This window comes from Muntiacus reevesi, chromosome 2 (assembly GCF_963930625.1).
Source record: "Muntiacus reevesi chromosome 2, mMunRee1.1, whole genome shotgun sequence".
In the NCBI taxonomy this organism is placed as follows: domain Eukaryota; kingdom Metazoa; phylum Chordata; class Mammalia; order Artiodactyla; family Cervidae; genus Muntiacus; species Muntiacus reevesi.
This window is the reverse complement of record NC_089250.1, coordinates 160762454-160780747: the sequence shown is the minus strand read 5'-3', so window position 1 is coordinate 160780747 and position 18294 is coordinate 160762454. Positions and strand designations below refer to the sequence as shown.

Here is an 18294-nt window from a genome sequence, read left to right as displayed (position 1 = left end):
ATGACTATAATTTATACCACTAATTTTAGGAAGCATTCAAAGCTGTGGAAGATATTCATGGGCTATTCTCCTTATCTAAAAAACCGCCCAAGCCTCAGTTGATGGCAAATTACTATAACAAAGTCTCAACTGTGTTTTGGAAATCTGGAAATGCTCTTTTTCATGCGTCTACACTCCATCGTCTTTACCATTTATCTAGAGAAATGAGAAAGAATCTTACACAAGAAGAGATGCAAAGGTAAGAGTCTTATTGTTGGAGAGTATTGAGATATAAAAGAAATATCTTGTAAATGGCATGATGTTAGATTAGGGTTTCTCGGCTGCACTGTTGACATTTGGGGCTGGTTATTTCTTTGTCAGGGGACTGTGTTTAGGGTCTTTGGCAGCATCCCGTGGTTTACCCACTGATTGCCAGCCGCACTGCTTATAACTGTTAACTACCAAAAAACCTCAATGGTATTCTTGGGAAGTATTCTTGTGGTAGCTGTCTTTTATCTGATAACCAACCCTCCAATTGAGAAAATGGAATATTAGGGAAGGCAGTGTTAAGGTATTAGCTTCCTTAACTGAGTGTAGGTATTCAGAATCTAGGAACAAATTAGACCCCCTCCCCCTAAAATGAATACTTTTATCAAGTAACTTTTTCCTCCCAGCTATAAAACATTAACTCTGTAAATAATTGGCATGTGTATTTTTATGTAGATAGCCTGTAACCTAACAATCTAAAGACTTATTTTTTTAGCATTACATATATACTTTCAGTCATGTTTGGTTTTTATTAAACATTTCAGTTGGGCTTAGGCAACTCACATACCACTTCTTACTGGCAGACCATGTTATTTTGGTCTCTAGGAGAAGTACATACACCAAATTGTTTTTCTTAGCTTGTAAGCAGTGCATGGAACCAACTAAGTTTTTTCTAGTGTATATGGCAACCCACTCCAGTCTTCTTGCCTAGAGAATCTTGGACCGAGGAACCTGGTGGGCTGCAGTCCATGGGGGTTGCAAAGAGTTGGGACACAACTGAGCGACTAAAACTTGCACTTCCATATATATATATATATATATATATATACACATATATATATGTATGTACATGTATATTTTGCCACACAGAGCATCATGTGGGATCTCAGTTCCCCGAGTAGGGATCGACTATGTGCCTCCTGCTTTGGGAGCTCAGAGTCTTAACCACTGGGCCACCAGGAGAGTCCCTTAAGAAACTGTTGAGGACAGTATTCATTATGTAATTCGCTGTTATATAATCCTTGTCTATTGAAACAAGGAAAAAAACTTGATTTTATCAAGTTATTTCTATATTCTTCTGTTAGAAAATACTGTAAGAGTACTGTCATAATCATTAGGCTCTTTGGCTCTATGTACATTATTTTCCTTAATCCTCCCAACACCTCATGACTTAGTATCTTGCCTAAGCTTCCAGTCTTGGAAATGGTGAAGCTGAGATTCTAATTGGGCTCCAGAGCCTGCCATCCTTAGTGTCCTACGGTGCTTTAAATTCAACCTGAGTTTTGTGTTTTAAGGAAGCTAACATTTAACTTTTGCCCTCAACTCCCATAATATGTTTTTGTGGTCCTTGTAACTGTAACTTTTCCCTCTTTTCTTAAGTGTCTATTTTCTTAGTTTTAAAATCTTCCCTAATAGTCTTTATAAGGGAGTAGGGGTATATGCAGATGTGTCTGTGCTGCGATTTAACGCAGTCTTTTCTCTATAGCTAGAAAACACTGACTGTAGTAAGTGGCTGGGTGAAGTTCTGCTTCTCCAAGTGTTCATTTTAGGATAATCCATTTCTTTTTTAATTAATCCCGTGCTTTGATGAATACTTATGAGGCCAGTTCATCGTGGTGGTATACATATTCTGTCACTGGCATATTTTACTAGATAATTAAAGAGAAGTGTCTTTCTGCTTATCAAGTGACATTTGCAAATTTAACAGATTGTAACTTTGTTCTCCAGAATGTCTACTAGAGTCCTTTTGGCCACTCTTTCCATCCCTATTACCCCTGAGCGTACTGATATTGCTCGACTTCTGGATATGGACGGCATCATAGTTGAGAAACAGCGTCGCCTTGCAACCCTGCTAGGCCTGCAAGCCCCACCAACTCGAATTGGCCTTATTAACGATATGGTTGGTATAAGTTTTAGCACTCTTAACAGCTTTGGACAGAACGCTCTATGGTCAGGTTTTTTTTTTTTTTTTTTTTTCCAATTTTTTTTTTGTGTGTGTGTGTAATAAAGTTTTATTAAAGTATAAAGGAGATAGAGAAAGCTTCTGACATAGGCATCAGAAGGGGGCAAAAGAGTACCCCCTATGGTCAGGTTTTATAATTTATGATTAAATGCTGGGAATTCTGATGCATGGACAAGTTTGAAAACATTGGTGTAAGTCAGCCCTGTGTTGAGGTGAGATGTTTTGTCTTGAATGAGCTGGAGTTAAATTGGATGCAGCAGACAAGACTCAGACTAGCTCTGAGGAATAGCATGGGCCCCTTGATAAGGGAAGTATGATGGACAAGAATGATCATGGCTTATTTCAGGGGCTGTAGGAAAAGATTAAGCTGATAGGTGTTAGAAATATGATGAGTCCAGGAAAGTGTGGAATTAGATTAGGCCCAGTTCTGGATAACTCAAGTGTTTCCAACTTTGTTTTCTTTAACTTCATTGTATGTTACTAAGGCAGTGGTTCTTAATTAGGGCTATGCACTGTAATTGTGTGTGAAGTACTTTTTAAAATGCAGATTTCTAGGTTTCACCCACTGCATATATTAAATTGATTTCAGAATATAGAGCCCAAGGTTTTGTATCTCAGTGTTTTACATTGAACTCTTTAATTCAGTGGGAATTTATCATGTTAGTGTCTGTTACCTGCCAGGCAGGTGATAGTTAAATGGAATTTGTACTCCAGAGGAGTTTGGTTCACAGTAGTTTGACTTAGTGGTTACTGTGGTACCCCTCTAGCAAATTACTTCAGGATAAGAGAAAAAAGAGGGACAGGTATTAGAGAATAGGCCTTATTCCTTCACTGGCAGAGTCAATCAGTTTGGATAAAAGTTAATACATTTTGTATATGGCAACAGTTTTCGCTTGTAACAGTTCTCTGTTATAGTAGCAAGGCAAGTTCCCTTTGTGGTCAATTTTTTAAAAGAACTAACTTAACCTCTGAAATAGTATTTCTATCTGAATGCCTTCATGTTTTATTCTGCTGCCATTTATAAAAACCGGCTTTGTGTGTTGGCATGTTTTTATGGGACTGAATTAGGATTAAATGTAATTAAATAAGAGCGTTGTGTTTAGGAAGAGGTCTTAACTAGCAGATAAGTATTTAAAAATTTTTTTTTGAATACTGAAAAGTGTGCCTGATCTCTTGATCTTATGTAGCACACCTCAATGTTAAAGTTGATCAGCTTTGATACTGATGCAGGAATCTGTTGGTGGGGTCAGGGTCAGTAGGCAGGACATCCACATTTGGGTCCTCATTGGACCCATAAATGCCTATAAGAAGACTTTTAGTTGGTGCCAGATGAATGGCTTAACTAGATGTTAGGAGGCATTTTATAAATTTTGTGTTCACTATATGTACAAGGTTAAGACCTGAGTATTAGGTTTATGTAGGTAAACTCATAATCACCTAGAGAATGATTCTATATCTCAGGAACAGACTCAAATTAATCAAGTTCATAAGAGGTTGTTAAGCTTGGGAAGCAAATATACTTCAGTAGATTATGATAGCCTGTCTCAGCACATTCCTTATTTGGAGGGGGTGCTCAGTGGAAAATCCAGAATATTCATTTATTAAGTACAGTTGATTCATAATGTGTTACTTTTTACTGTATAGCAAAGTGGTTTAATTTTATGTACATTCTTTTTTATATTCTCTTCCATTATGGCTTGTCTTGGGATACTGAATATAGTTGTGCTATTCAGTAGGAAACCTTGTTTTATCTATTCTGTATGTAACCATTTGCATCTACTAAACCCCAGCATCCCAGTCCATCACCCTGCACGCACAAGTCTGTTCTCTATGTCTGTGGGTCTGTTTCTGCTTCATAGATAGGTTCATTTATGTCAGTTTAGATTTCACATGAAAGTGATCATATGGTATTTTTTTCTCTTTCTGACTTCACTTGATATGATAATCTCTAGTTCTGTGTTGCAGCAGATGGTATTATTCCATTCTTTTTTTTAATGACTAGTGTTCCACTGTGTATGTGTGTTCTTTATCAGTTCATCTGTTGATGAACATTTAGGTTGTTTCTATGCCCTGGCTGTTGAGACTAGTGCTGCTGTTCACAATAGTAGGGGTGCATGTATCTTTTTTGAATTATTTTTTTTGGATCTATGCTCAGGAGTAGGATTGCTCAATCATGATAATTCTAATTTTAGTTTTCTGAGGAACCTCCATACTGCTTTTGTTAGTAGCTGCCCCAATTTCCATTCCCATCAGCAGTGTAAGAGGGTTCCCTTTTCTCCATACCTTGTCCAGGATTTGTTATTTATAGATTTTTTTTTTTTGCTAATGGCCATAGAATAATTTCTTGATAGGTATATGACTGATGTCCCATAACCTGAGGGCAGGTTATTCAAGCTACATCCTTATTGTGCAAGGAAGTTCTATTCATGTATCAACTTTGATTAAATTGTAACATACATATTTAAAGTACACGTCCTAAGTATAATTGTGTAAATTCTTAAGAAGATTTTTCCATTCACACTTTCTCCTGTTTCTCCCAAGAAGAGCCACAGTCCTGATTTATACCACTGCAGACTAATGTCGCCTGTTTGTGTGTTTTGTATGAAATTTAAATCTCACATAAATATATGAAATTCTTCTCATTGGTGAGATATATTCATGTATTGAATATAGTTGTTCTTTCTTTGACTTTTTTTGTGTATTATGTGAATCAGGGCCTGTTTTGTCCTGAGTTGTTTTTTTTTTTTTTTTTTTTTTAATTTGTGGCTTTCCGAGCAGAGTTGCTGTAATAACTTCTCTGATACAGCTATTTGTAAACTGGTGTTTACTTTTTATTGATAATAAACTGATTTGTGTTGGCCACATGAATGGTCTTTGTAAATATTTTGACTGTGTTGATGAGTTTTTATTTCCTTTGTAAACTCCTGTGGGGTCTCACTGTAGAGAGCTGCATAATTTGGGGTAAGACTCAACATAGTGGCCCTGGATTTCTCTTTGGTAAATTTAGAGGTGGTTGAGGCTAGATAAATACCAGTTATTTCCCAGGTCTCCAGTCTGATATTTTTATTTAATTTATAATCAATTCAGAATCCCAGTTACAAAATACCTCCAGCAGTTAATCCTTTTGTTTTGCTTACTGTAGGTCAGATTCAATGTGCTACAATATGTTGTCCCAGAAGTAAAAGACCTTTACAATTGGCTGGAAGTCGAATTTAACCCACTAAAACTCTGCGAGAGAGTCACAAAGGTAAGCTTTGGTTATATTATCATGTAGCCATCCCTGTTACAGTTTTATGTTGTAGTATTTTCTTTTTATTGGAATATAATTGCTTTACAGTGTGTTAGTTTTCTGATGTACAATGAAGTAAAACGGCCATGTGCATACATATGTCTTCCTCTGTCTTGGACTTCCCTTCCTCCCTGGCCATCACAGAGCACCTGCTGAGCTTTATGTGTAGTGGCTTCCCACTAGCTGTTTTCCACCTGGCAGTGTATACATGTCAGTCAGAACCTCCCAGTTAGTCCCATATTTGTTAACAGAGAAGTGTTATCCTATGTGTTCGAATTTGGTGCACATTTCATTGTCTTTTTTTCTTTATGTCAGGAGAAAAGATATTTCTGATGTGCTAAATAAACCTTTGGAGGTAAATTAGCAGCATGACTTAATTTAGCCATTGCTGTCAGTCACCTTCATACAAGAGTCAACAGCTTCCTGTTACATTTTGTATTTCTTTGCATTATGTGATGATTTTGTCTGTGAAGAAAATGAAAAAGTATCACCAGTGTTTCAGTATTTATTGTAGAGAAAATATAACTCTTTTAATGGGTTTTATAGGTTCTCAATTGGGTTAGGGAACAACCTGAAAAGGAACCAGAGTTACAACAGTATGTTCCACAACTGCAGAACAACACCATACTCCGGCTTCTCCAGCAGGTAAAGATGAAAAAATGGATGTGTTATGGAACAGCTGGGAATTTTCCATTGATTGTTTTGAACACAAAACTAAAAAATTTAGAAATAGCCCAGGAAAAAGCTTCCTCAAATTCTAACCCTCACCAAAAGTAGTTTTTATGTGTTTGATTTGAAAAATCACTATTTTACATGATTCATAGCTGCTTTTGTCTCTTTTTGTTAACCATTGTCTTCATACATTTTTCCTTGTTAGCCATGTACATCTTACTCCTTTTAATACCTATTTAGTTTTTCATTGTCTAGAAGTACCCTGGTTTATTTATTCAGAATATTGGTGGAAATTCTTTAGTTTTTTTGGCCATAATAAAAAGTTGAAATAGTGAACATTTTCCATACAGGTATCTTTGCATACTTCTATAACTTTTGTAGCTGAGAAGTGGAATTAGGCATAGTCTACACATTTAAAACTTTTAACAGATCCTCAGAGATTAAATTCATTGACCCTCCCACCAGTAGTGAAGAAAGCTTTTTTTCCTGCTAACACTAAGTATTGTCAGTCTTTTAGTTTTTTTGGCAATCCTGTGGTATGTGGGATCTGTTTCCCAACCAGGGATGGAACCCGCATGCCTTGCATTGGACACATGGATTCTTAACCACTTGACCGCCAGGGAAGTCCCAGTATTGTCAGCCTTTCAACTGTTGTAGTTCAACTTTGTGCTTAAGTTTGAATGTTATGGTTTACAGTATGACTTAAATGATCCTGTTGTGTCTTCCATTTGTTTCATTGGCGGTGGAGAGCGTTTACTGTATGTTAACTTGATGTTGGTGCACATGTCATTGACCTGCTTTCTCTCCTGTGTGTGAGCAGTGTTATTTCTTCTGTGCTATACAAATAATTGAAGGTTAATTAGCAGTATAACTAAATAGTAATACTGCCAGTCTCCTTCAGACAAACAGTTTTATTAAATGTTGAGATGAATTAGGTAAGTAGCAGGTCTCTGTCTACAAATATGTGACCATTTAGGGATTTTTTGGTTTGTTTTTATGGAACTAGGATTTGAAAGGATTATGTGATGGTTTGAAATATAGCGTAATGTTTTCATTAGCCTTGGATTTTAATTCTAGCTCCAGCAGTGCATTGTTTACATACTCTGAGCTTCAGTTTCTTTGAAAAATAGGCTAACTTTCTACTGTTCCATGAGACTCCACGTAACAGTTGCTAAATAAATGATAGCTATTATTATTAACCTTGTGTTTCTTACGCAGGTGGCACAAATTTATCAGAGCATTGAGTTTTCTCGTTTGACTTCTCTGGTTCCTTTTGTTGATGCTTTCCAACTGGAACGGGCCATAGTAGACGCAGCGAGGCACTGCGACCTGCAGGTAGGCGCTCCCAGGGCACACTTGGGGGGGTGGCGAGCCTGCGAGGACTGAAACACACACTGTGTTTCTCTGCTTCTGGTCGAGTGGCACTGTTTTAAAGCTTTCATGAATTGAGGCCTCTAGCTTTGATATTTGACATTCTTCAGTTGATCTTTTTTCTTAAATTCAGTTGAAATTTTAATCAGAGTTACTCATTTGTAACTTTGTCATTACTTTATATTTGCATGTAGATTTAACTATTTAAAATACTCTTCAAATTTTCATAGGTTCGTATTGACCACACTTCTCGGACCCTTAGTTTTGGATCTGATTTGAATTATGCTACTAGAGAAGATGCTCCAATTGGTCCTCATCTGCAAAGCATGCCTTCAGAACAGATAAGAAATCAGCTGACCGCCATGTCCTCAGTACTTGCGAAAGCACTTGAAGTCATTAAGCCAGCTCATATTCTGGTACGCATCTGTGGGAGAAATGGATGACGGAATTATGAGGAGCCCTTTAGGTCTTGCACAAAAAGGTTTGAAATGATGTCTCAGAGAAGGGATTTATTATATATTTCGTCTTAGGTGTGTTTGATACTTTTGATATTTTGTTAAATATCTTTGTCAGATAACACAGATCATTGAGCTACCTTCTTTGGGTCAGAAAACAGGTAAGGTGATCATAGGAGTACTGTGATGAGTGATAGCAGACCACAGGTGATGACCCTCCATGTGGGGAGTACTGTGATCACGCTTTTCCTTTGTTTAAGTTGTTAGCTCAGTTAGTATTTTCTCCTTGGCTTGAACTCTTTATAGTATATGTGGTTCAGATAGAAGTTGGCCTAGCAGATAGAGGTTCTTCAGCTATATCATTGCTGTTAAAGACTGAATAGTTGTAGTATTTGGTGCTAGAAACCAGTAGTTGAATAATGTCACTCTCTTTTTAAATGCAAATACATGTTAGAAAAATACATTAGGAGTGTGTAGCAATATTTTTGGTGTTGAATACTGTGGTATGTCACTTAAAATTATTTTTATTTTATTTATTTATTTTAATATTTTTAATGCATTTGTTTTTGAAGCAAGAGAAAGAAGAACAGCATCAGTTGGCTGTTACCGCATACCTTAAAAATTCACGGAAAGAGCATCAGCGTATCCTGGCTCGCCGTCAGACAATTGAGGAAAGAAAAGAGCGGCTTGAGAGTCTGAATATTCAGCGTGAGAAAGAAGAACTGGAGCAGAGGGAAGCTGAACTCCAGAAAGTGCGGAAGGCTGAGGAAGAGAGGCTGAGACAGGAGGCAAAGGAGAGAGAGAAGGAGCGGATCTTACAGGAACATGAACAAATCAAGAAGAAAACTGTTCGTGAGCGTTTAGAGCAAATCAAGAAGACGGAACTGGGTGCCAAAGCATTCAAAGATATTGACATTGAAGTATGTAGCATATTAATGCATTAAAATGCCAGTTTTATTCAGGTCCCTTTGAAGCACAGTTCTTTACCATTTATTGGTTTACTTTGGGTTATTTGGTTATTTTGCTCAGTTTGATACAGCTATTAATAGTTAGTCTATGAAATAAGCATTTGATTTGGTGACTCCACAGTTTTTAGTCACTTTTGAAATGGAGTTTGGATACAGTAGAATACAGGAATAAGAAGTAGATGTTATGGTTACATTGTTTTTCCTCACAAGCAAATAAGCCTCTTTTAAAAACATTTTTCTGTTGCCTGAATTTACTCATTATAAGCATTTGCCCTTTTGAAATAAATTAATTTAGGACCCATTTCTAGAAAGAAGTTGTGCTCCATATTGACTGGTATGCACTTCTTTTATACTCTTATTAATTGTGGTACATTTCTGTTACTTTTCAGGACCTTGAAGAATTGGATCCTGATTTCATCATGGCTAAACAGGTTGAACAGCTGGAGAAGGAAAAGAAGGAACTTCAGGAACGCCTAAAGAATCAAGAAAAGAAGGTAAATGAAAGAACTGATGAACTTTAACGTGCCAAGTTAAAAGACTTTTTTTTTTAACATTTGTTTTCATGATTCTCAGATTGACTACTTTGAAAGAGCTAAGCGTTTGGAAGAAATTCCCTTGATAAAGAGTGCCTATGAAGAACAGAGAATTAAAGACATGGATCTGTGGGAACAACAAGAAGAAGAAAGAGTAAGGCTTTAATTTTAATTGTAATATTTTTAGACTGTAAGCAAGCTATAATAAAACCAGTAATGGGAACAGGGTTTCAAATTGATTTTTGTATTATTTTGCCAGAAATTGTACTCTAATGGCTGTGTACAAACAGGGCAATAGACATTTACAAAATAGGGATTAAAAAATGAAACTTGTAAGGTACAAAGGAGAGCTGAACTTTATTTTTTTTTTGCAAACTGCTTTATGGAGATACAATTCACGAATTTAAAGTGTGCAATTGACATTTTTAGTATATTTATGGAATTGGGCAACAATCTGATTTTAGAACATACCCCAAAGGAAACTTCATACCCATTAGCAGTCACTCCATTTTCTCTCCACTCCTTCAGCAGCCACTTAACTCCTTTCTGTCTCTAGATGTGTCTGTTTTGGGTATTTCTTAGAGATGGAATCATATAGTCTGTGTGTGTGTGTGTGTGTGTGTGTGTGTGTGTGAGACTAAACAGCTCCTTCTGTAGTTTTATTTGCTTATATGTACTTAACAGTAGAAAAGCAACATTTGCAAATGCTTATAGTGGCCAAATTTGTAGAAAAAATGAGTGACCTCATTTTGGTTAAAAAAGTAACCACAGGCAGGAGACAACATTTATCTGTGGTGGCTGCGTCCTCTTGGTTTCGTTGGATTGTTGTCCTTCTGGGCCTAGTATTAACCATCTTTTCCAGTTTTCTTAAAGTTGGAATTTGTGTGATAATTCTTTTAACATGAAATTAGCGAAAGTGCTACAGACCAGCTAAAAGCTTGAGATTTCCTGCTTTTTTAAGTTAATTTATTGAAACAAAAGTTTTAAAAGTTTTTTTTGCTTGTGCTTCATGGCATTTGGGATTTTAGCTTCCTGATCAGGGATCAAACCCACACTCCCTGAAGGGGCCAGAGAAGTCCCTCTAATTGCTTTTAAAGAAGAAAATATAGTAAATAATAAAGCCATGAAGTCTTTGTTTTGTTTTATCATACACATTTTAGTTTTTCCTCCTTAAATTTTGTGGTTGTCGTTGTTCAGTCTCTTAGTCCTGTCCAACTCTTTGTGACCCCATGAACTGCAGCCCTCCCGGCTTCTCTGTCCTTCACTATCTCCAGGAGTTTGCTCAAACTCAAGTTCATTGAGTCAGTGATGTTCTGGTACCGTGGGGTTAAAGCTCTTTCTTACAGATGCCCCAAGTCTATTTTATTCATCTTCTGTTCCTCATTGTCATCCTAGGGATCTGTTGCTATGGCAGAACGGAGGGGGCAGAGGAGATGCTTACACTTCTTCAAGAATATCTGTCAGAAATTTGGGATAAATTCATAATCAGATAATGAGCACTTTGAAATTTAACTTTGTATCACGTGTTTGCAGATTACTACGATGCAGCTAGAACGGGAAAAGGCTCTAGAACATAAGAACCGGATGTCACGAATGCTTGAAGACAGAGATTTGTTTGTAATGCGGCTCAAGGCAGCACGACAGTCTGTTTATGAGGTGAATTTCCTGGTTTCAGGGAAACCTTTATTCATGAGCTTTTACCTTAATGAATCTTCAGTGTGGTGGTACATTCTCTGTCTTGAGCTAACATAATCATCATTCAAATAATATTTTAATAGAGATATCTTGAATTATTTCCTAGACTTAAGTAGCCATCACTATAAATGGATTTTTTCTGAAGGTGAAAATAGACTGCGTTAAACTTGGTTTTGATATAAACTTTTGTTCTTTGATTCAGAAAGAGAAAAAAACTAGATTGAAAAGTCCTGCTCTTAGACTCTGATTTAATCATTTATTTTGTATAAATAAATCCATTGTGTATAGATAATACTGTCGGTTCAAAGTTTTAACCATTTGAGAACTTGTCATTTGGAAATTTTATTTTTAGGTTTGTAGGTTGCTTTTTATGGTTCCACCAAATTTAGCAGTGCTTTTGTAACTTATTGCCATTTTGTAGCCCTTGATAATTTGATTCCTTTCTTTTGGTGATCATTCAATTACAGGAAAAACTTAAACAATTTGAAGAGCGATTAGCAGAAGAACGGCATAATCGCTTGGAAGAACGTAAAAGGCAGCGTAAAGAAGAACGAAGGATAACCTACTATAGAGAAAAAGAAGAGGAAGAGCAGAGGAGGGCAGAAGAAAAGATGCTAAAAGGTAACATTTTAGACCGAGAATGGGGCTATACGGCAAGGTTGATAATAGGTCTCCTCTGTACAACCTTACTTAGGAAAGGAATGTGGAACCAAGGTGATTAGTTTCTTCACTGCAGCTAACTAGTTCTCAGGTTCTGACAGCCTGACTTAGTGTTACCTGTGAGGGTGTTAATGTCCTCTGCCGGCCTATTTCAACAATTTTGGAATCGTTCTATCACAAACTCTGCCCTTGTATTTTTTATCATTGTAGTCTGTATAGTATTAACATTTATTGAGCAAAACGTGCCACGTGAAGTCTCTCAAATGATCCTTTTTGTGTCATTGCAGATGCTCGGCTGTTGGGGAGGGATTCTAATATATTCTTTAGTTGTGTTGAGTGGGATAATGCTTGTTTTCTTGAATATTTTCTGATATTCAGGTTTAGCTGATTGTAAACTATTTTAAAATTCTTAAAAATAGTTTTCTTCTACATTATGCTGCCTCTGATACCAGAAAAGTAGACGTATGGCCCTGGTGGAAATGTGTGGGTGGGAGGCACACTTTCTAACCTGATGTGTTGTGCAGAGCGAGAAGAGCGGGAGCGGGCTGAGCGCGCGAAGCGTGAGGAGGAGCTTCGGGAATATCAGGAGCGGGTCAAGAAGTTAGAAGAAGTTGAAAGAAAAAAACGTCAGAGGGAGTTGGAAATTGAAGAAAGGGAGCGTCGCAGAGAGGAGGAGAGGAGACTTGGTGATGACTCACTTTCTAGAAAGGTAAGTATGGCTGTCAGTGTTCTGTGATGTGTGGGCATCAGCCAGGTCTCTGCATGACAGAGCTGTCCGTGTGTGTGTCAGTGTCTGGGCATGGTGTTTTGAATTACATCGTTCAGATTTAAGTCTGGTATTGCCTTATCTTTCCAAAGAGGGTTCCTAAGGGGGATGGGGAGAGGATTAGACTTGTCTTAGCAAGCTGGGATTTTAAAGGCTTTAGAGTACTTGTCAGTAAGAACTAATCCCATGAAAATTAAGTATTTGATGAAAAGTAACACAGTCATATGGAAGAGGGGCTGTTCGGTTCCTTGAAGGGAGTTGCTATGATGTGAGGGTCCTCAAATATGAATTTGGGGGACCAGCCAGTATTCAACATCCCTTGTTAGAAATGCAGTCTCAGGCTCAAAGCCAAATCTTTTGAATCAGAATCTGCATTTTAACAAGATTACCAGGTGCTTCAAATGCTAGTCTAAGTGTTTATTTTTAATTTCCATTCATGTCCATAATGACCAGTGCTTCTGACTTTATCTTGTATAAAGAGGTGTCCAATACCTTCTCCTGGCAGTAGCTTTGTTACCTGCTTAAACCAGATTGCTTCAAACCCACCCCTCCTTTCTGTCCCTCTGCTCTTGCCTTATTTAACTAAGCTCGTTTCTTGCCTGAATCGCCTGCAGGCCTCATCCGTGGTTGTGATCCTTAGCTAGCCTCCGACCTCTGTCTGTACTGTGGCTTGCTTGGTGTTTGACACGCGTGCTCGATTGTTGCCGCTGCTCTGGGTCTCAGACCTGCCTTTGGGTCACACTCATTGCTTACAGCCCACCTGAGCACACCTGAGCAGTTAGGGCCTTTTATGCTTACTGCTGTTTTGTTAGCTTCATCAGTCACTGTTTTCTTAGCACTTATACTCTAGCTGTTCTGAGCTAGTGTTGTCTTCAGTTGTGTCTGTGACATCTGCCTGCATGCTCTTTGTTTTTCCTGCAATGTGTCCATGCTGTCCTTTAAATGAAATATTTTTTCAGGTTAGGGGTAAGTAGCTGGAGGGTTTCTTGCCTGCCATGTCTCTGATCCTTTATCTGTGCCACACCTGTATCAAATGCTTCCCTTTATTGGAGGGTCTGCTCCTAGTTATGTAGCCTTCAATTTGTTTTATAATATATGAATGGATTTTTAGTTTTGTTAGTCTTATTGGTAATTATTATGAGTGTTCTTTTCCTGTTGGGCACAGAGTGGTGTGTGTGTGTGTGTGTGTGTGTGTGTGTGTGTGTGTGTGTGTGTGTGTGTGTGTGTGTGTGTGTGTGTGTGTGTGTGTGTGTGTGTGTGTGTGTGTGTGTGTGTGTGTGTGTGTAAAATAAGAGTTAACTGTTTGATTTGTTACATCCTGTTAATTTAGTTCTTCTGAGGCAGATGAGGTAGACCACCCATGGTTATGGGTTTCAAAGGTTTTTATCAGTTTTTGCAGTTCTGTGTTAATCCTTTGTTGTTGTTGTTGTTTCTGTTTTGTTACCTCCCCCTACCCTTTCAGTTGGAGAGTGTTCATTCTTTCTGTTCATGTTTAACATGGCAGCTAACTATGGTAACTAGTGCTTTTGGCTTTATTCCTGATGTTTGTTTCGGCCTTTATGCTTTTCTCTGGTCTTCTACCATCCATTCTTTTCAGAGTCTAAACTTATACTCTGTAGATTTTGAGAACTCTTCCCTTTCTTCAGAACAAACAAAATGTGCAAAACAAGCAAAACAACCACTGCGTGCTTAGTCGCATCTGACTCTTTGTGACCCCACAGATTGCAGCCCACCAGGCTCCTCTGTCCATGGGGATTCTCCAGGCAAGAATACTAGAGTGGGTTGCCATGCCATCCTCCATGCCCTCCCAACCCAGGGGTCAAACCCAGGTCTCCTGAATTACAGGTGGATTCTTCACTGACTGAGCCACCAGAGAAGCCCAAAGATTATAAGGCTTAAGGCCTCTTGATCTCTTGCAGTAGCACCTGTGTTGGTCATGCAGTTGTGTCCGACTCTGCAGCCCCATGGACTGTGTAGCTGGTCAGGCTCCTCTGTTAATGGAATTCTCCAGGCATGAATACTGGAATGAAGAGCCATTCCCTTCTCCAGGGGAAGATCCCCTAGAGATCAACCCAGGGGTGGAACCCTAGTCTCCTGAATTGCAGGCAGATTCTTTACCATCTGAGCCACATCTATTTAAAGGCTTTACTTAAATTTATTGCCTCCAGTGCCTTTAAACAATGTTTTCTATTTAGAAATTGCTTAGCAGTTTTACAACTGCATTGGCAAGGTGATTTAGTTTAAAATATGTTTACACTGTATCTTTTCCCCTTTGCATGTAAGTTTTTTGTTCTGTGTAGTCTATGTTTTATTTTTGTGTATGCCTCACAAGAGGTTTTGTTTTTCTCTCACAGTTGCATAACGGTTCATTGGTTTGGGCAGTTCAGAATCATCCTCCTTCAGAAGCTGAGAGACCTGTCTGTCCTCACTGTCCTAGTACTTAGTGGGAAGAGGAGGGTTCTGGACAATAGTCTTGATCTTTTTACTTCAGTAGATACTCTGCTGTATTCATAGGAAGCTCTGAGAAAAGAAGTTCTAATGTTTCACCAAGTCTTTGTTTAGTTGCCTAAGCTTAGGTCTTTACTGTTCACCCTTTTGGCATGTGTGCCCCATTAGTCAGGATTCAATTTACTTAGAGCATATTGAGTTGTCTTAACTCAGGGAGATTTTTTTCTCCTTTTCCCTTCTTCTGGCCTTTCAAAGTCCTATTCTTGATCTCTTTTAATGTTCATTTATTCTTTTCATCTTTTTGTGCTATAGCAACTAACTCTGAGGCTCCTGTTCAGTTTCTATCAGTGGTGTTGCTAATGTGGTGACTCTGACTTTGCTCATTGTAGGACTCTCGTTGGGGAGATAGAGATACAGAAGGCACCTGGAGAAAAGGACCCGAAACAGATTCTGAGTGGAGAAGAGGCCCTCCAGAGAAGTGAGTAGAATTAAGGAGAAGAGACTGATCATAGGTCCTGTTAGTATCTTATTAGTATTTTTCTAATTTGGCATATTTTGTGGCGGTGGGGAAAAAGGGAGTCATGAAGAATTGTATGCATATCTATTACTGAAATATTTTTCATGGTTTACTTCAATGCTGCTGTAATTACTGACATAGATATCTTGGACAATATGTGCTTTAGGTTTTTCTTTTATTTTTAATTTCCTAAACTAATGGTATTGTGGTTAGAGTATAGTGAATGGTTTCATAGTATTTTTCTTGTCGTTTTGAAAGCTGTAGTAATAGATTTAAAAATTGCTCAGACATTCCTCATAAGGTGCAGATACTTTTTAGAGGGAGTTGTCTGCTTACTCGTTTATTTGTTGACATAAAATTTTGGGTTTTGTGGGGTTGTTTTTATTGGAACATACTCTTATAGGACTAAGATTAGTGAATTTATACTTTGGAAGTGAGTAAAATCATTCCCAAAGAGATCACGTATGTACTTAAGAAAGTATACTCTTAAAGGTGTTTGGCTTGTTACTCTGTAGGGAGTGGAGACGTGGCGAAGGGCGGGACGAAGAGAGACCTCACAGAAGAGATGAAGACCGACCAAGGCGTCTGGGGGATGATGAAGAGAGAGAGTCCTCTCTCAGACCAGACGATGATCGGATTCCCCGACGTGGCATGGATGATGACAGAGGCCCCCGACGTGGTCCTGATGAAGATCGGTTCTCTCGCAGGGGGGCAGATGATGACCGGCCTTCTTGGCGTAGTGCAGACGATGACAGGCCTCCCAGACGAATTGGCGACGAAGACAGGGGTAGCTGGCGTCACGCGGATGACGACAGACCACCTAGACGAGGACTGGACGAGGACAGAGGAAGCTGGCGCACGGCCGATGAGGACAGAGGACCCAGGCGCGGGCTGGATGAGGACCGGGGGCCACGCCGAGGAGGTGCGGACGATGAGCGTTCGTCTTGGCGGAATGCTGACGACGATCGTCCCAGGCGGGGCATGGATGATGACCGGGGTCCCAGGAGGGGCTTGGATGATGATCGAGGACCTTGGCGGAATACCGACGATGATAGATTTTCTAGGCGAGGTGCAGATGACGACAGATTTTCCAGGCGCGGTGCAGAAGATGACAGGGGACCTTGGAGAAACATGGATGACGATCGGATCTCAAGGCGGGCGGATGACGATCGGATTCCCAGAAGGGGTGATGATTCACGACCTGGCCCCTGGAGACCATTTGTCAAACCAGGTAAAACTGTGGTATTCAAAAAACCAAATTGGATGCTTTATATGTGTTTAGAAATGCTACCTAAAATTTTACACCAGCTTATCCCCACTATTCTGTAGAGAAAGCAGGTAATTTCAAAGAAAAAACTCAGGTCTCAAAGGACAGATTACAGTTTGATTGTTAAGTAAGAAGTGTTCCTGCTATTTCAGGGCTTTTTTAAGATTCTTTCTGTGTTTTTCCCAAAGTATCGGTGTTCTTCAGGTTCCTTCCTGGACTGGACTGCTTGTAGAAGTAGTGAAAAATAAAAATATTCTTATTAATCATTTGTCTGTACTCTTGTCAACCATGACATTATGTTCATGAGAGGAGCCCATTTCCTTTCTTGGTCTTGGGCCTGGTTCATCCTTTCATACTTTTATTTATTTTTTTTTAAAATTTATTCAGCTGTGCTGGGACTTAGTTGCCGAGCGCAGGATCTCAGGTTGTGGCATGTGAGGTCTAGTTCCCTGACCAAGGATTGAACCCAGGCCTCCTTCATTGGGAGCGTGGAGTTTTTATAGCCACTGGACTACCAGGGAAATATCCCCCCTTCATAATTTTTATTATTCTCGAGTAATTGTGTACAGGTCTATGCCTTCATTACTGTCTTGCCCAGATGACTTTTCCCCATACCTTCAGACCTGTGTTTCCAACTTTTATGTAGCACCTGGTCACTGACACTTCAGACTCAACCTATGAAAACAGAATCCTGCGGGCCCCCCCCCCCCAAACACACACACATAAACACACACACACACACACACACACATACACACATTCCTTTTCAAGGGCATCACTGTCCATCTAATTGTATAAGATGGGCATTCTCCTTTACTCTGCTCTTTCATCCTCCTTGTATCTTTTTGATGACCAACATAGTCTTTTCAGTGATTTGTTTTAAAAGCAGTTTGAGCGCCTGCCTGCCCCTTCCCCTGAGTGGTTTCTGTTGCACACTTGTGTTTCTTCTCACTTCATTCCATTGTGAAACTTTGTGATTTTGGGTTAGCTTAACTTTGCTTGCTTTATGTAACATGGGGATAATAGCATAGTAGATTCTCATTAATTCATGATAATTACATTTTTATAAAGTCAGTGAATACTGAACCATTGGTACTAAGGGAAATACTCGGTTAGGTTCCTATTTTTTCCTGAACCCTCTGGTCAGTTTACCTCATTTAATGTATGTTATTGATTCATTAGCATTGAACTCCCTGGCCAACAGCACTGTCACTCATTCCTGGAAGAAGCTTATCCAACACCCATATATTCTCCCTAAGTCATGTCCATTGTCTTTTTGTCTTTGGGAGAATGCTGGGGCTAGGGTTGATGGTGCACTTAAAAACTGAAGTCACTAACAAAAAGCACAAAAAAAGTGGAAATGTGTCACTAAATAGGCCTTTCAAAGGGTACTTGTTTAAAGTAGGAGAGCTGCAGCCAGAAGACAGCATTGCCTTGTTTGAGC

At 38.9% G+C, this 18294-nt stretch overlaps 1 protein-coding gene and 2 non-coding genes across 3 annotated transcripts in view; all 3 read left to right on the top strand.

Annotated features, from left to right (window-relative positions):
* The window catches only part of EIF3A (eukaryotic translation initiation factor 3 subunit A), a 31230-nt gene that overhangs the window by 9066 nt on the left and 3870 nt on the right, over positions 1-18294 (top strand). Inside the window, exons 6-19 of the mRNA XM_065923420.1 lie at positions 30-238; positions 1975-2146; positions 5352-5456; positions 6045-6143; positions 7389-7505; positions 7772-7957; positions 8569-8916; positions 9354-9458; positions 9538-9651; positions 11031-11153; positions 11660-11813; positions 12377-12561; positions 15456-15544; positions 16099-16814. Coding sequence (XP_065779492.1) covers positions 30-238; positions 1975-2146; positions 5352-5456; positions 6045-6143; positions 7389-7505; positions 7772-7957; positions 8569-8916; positions 9354-9458; positions 9538-9651; positions 11031-11153; positions 11660-11813; positions 12377-12561; positions 15456-15544; positions 16099-16814 — 2722 coding nt within the window. The remainder of the gene's footprint in view (positions 1-29; positions 239-1974; positions 2147-5351; positions 5457-6044; positions 6144-7388; positions 7506-7771; positions 7958-8568; positions 8917-9353; positions 9459-9537; positions 9652-11030; positions 11154-11659; positions 11814-12376; positions 12562-15455; positions 15545-16098; positions 16815-18294) is intronic.
* Positions 5779-5909, top strand: LOC136162272 (small nucleolar RNA SNORA19). Its single transcript, XR_010662078.1, has one exon. It is a non-coding gene; the product is annotated as a small nucleolar RNA SNORA19 (small nucleolar RNA).
* LOC136162271 (small nucleolar RNA SNORA19) lies at positions 6948-7077 on the top strand. Its single transcript, XR_010662077.1, has one exon. It is a non-coding gene; the product is annotated as a small nucleolar RNA SNORA19 (small nucleolar RNA).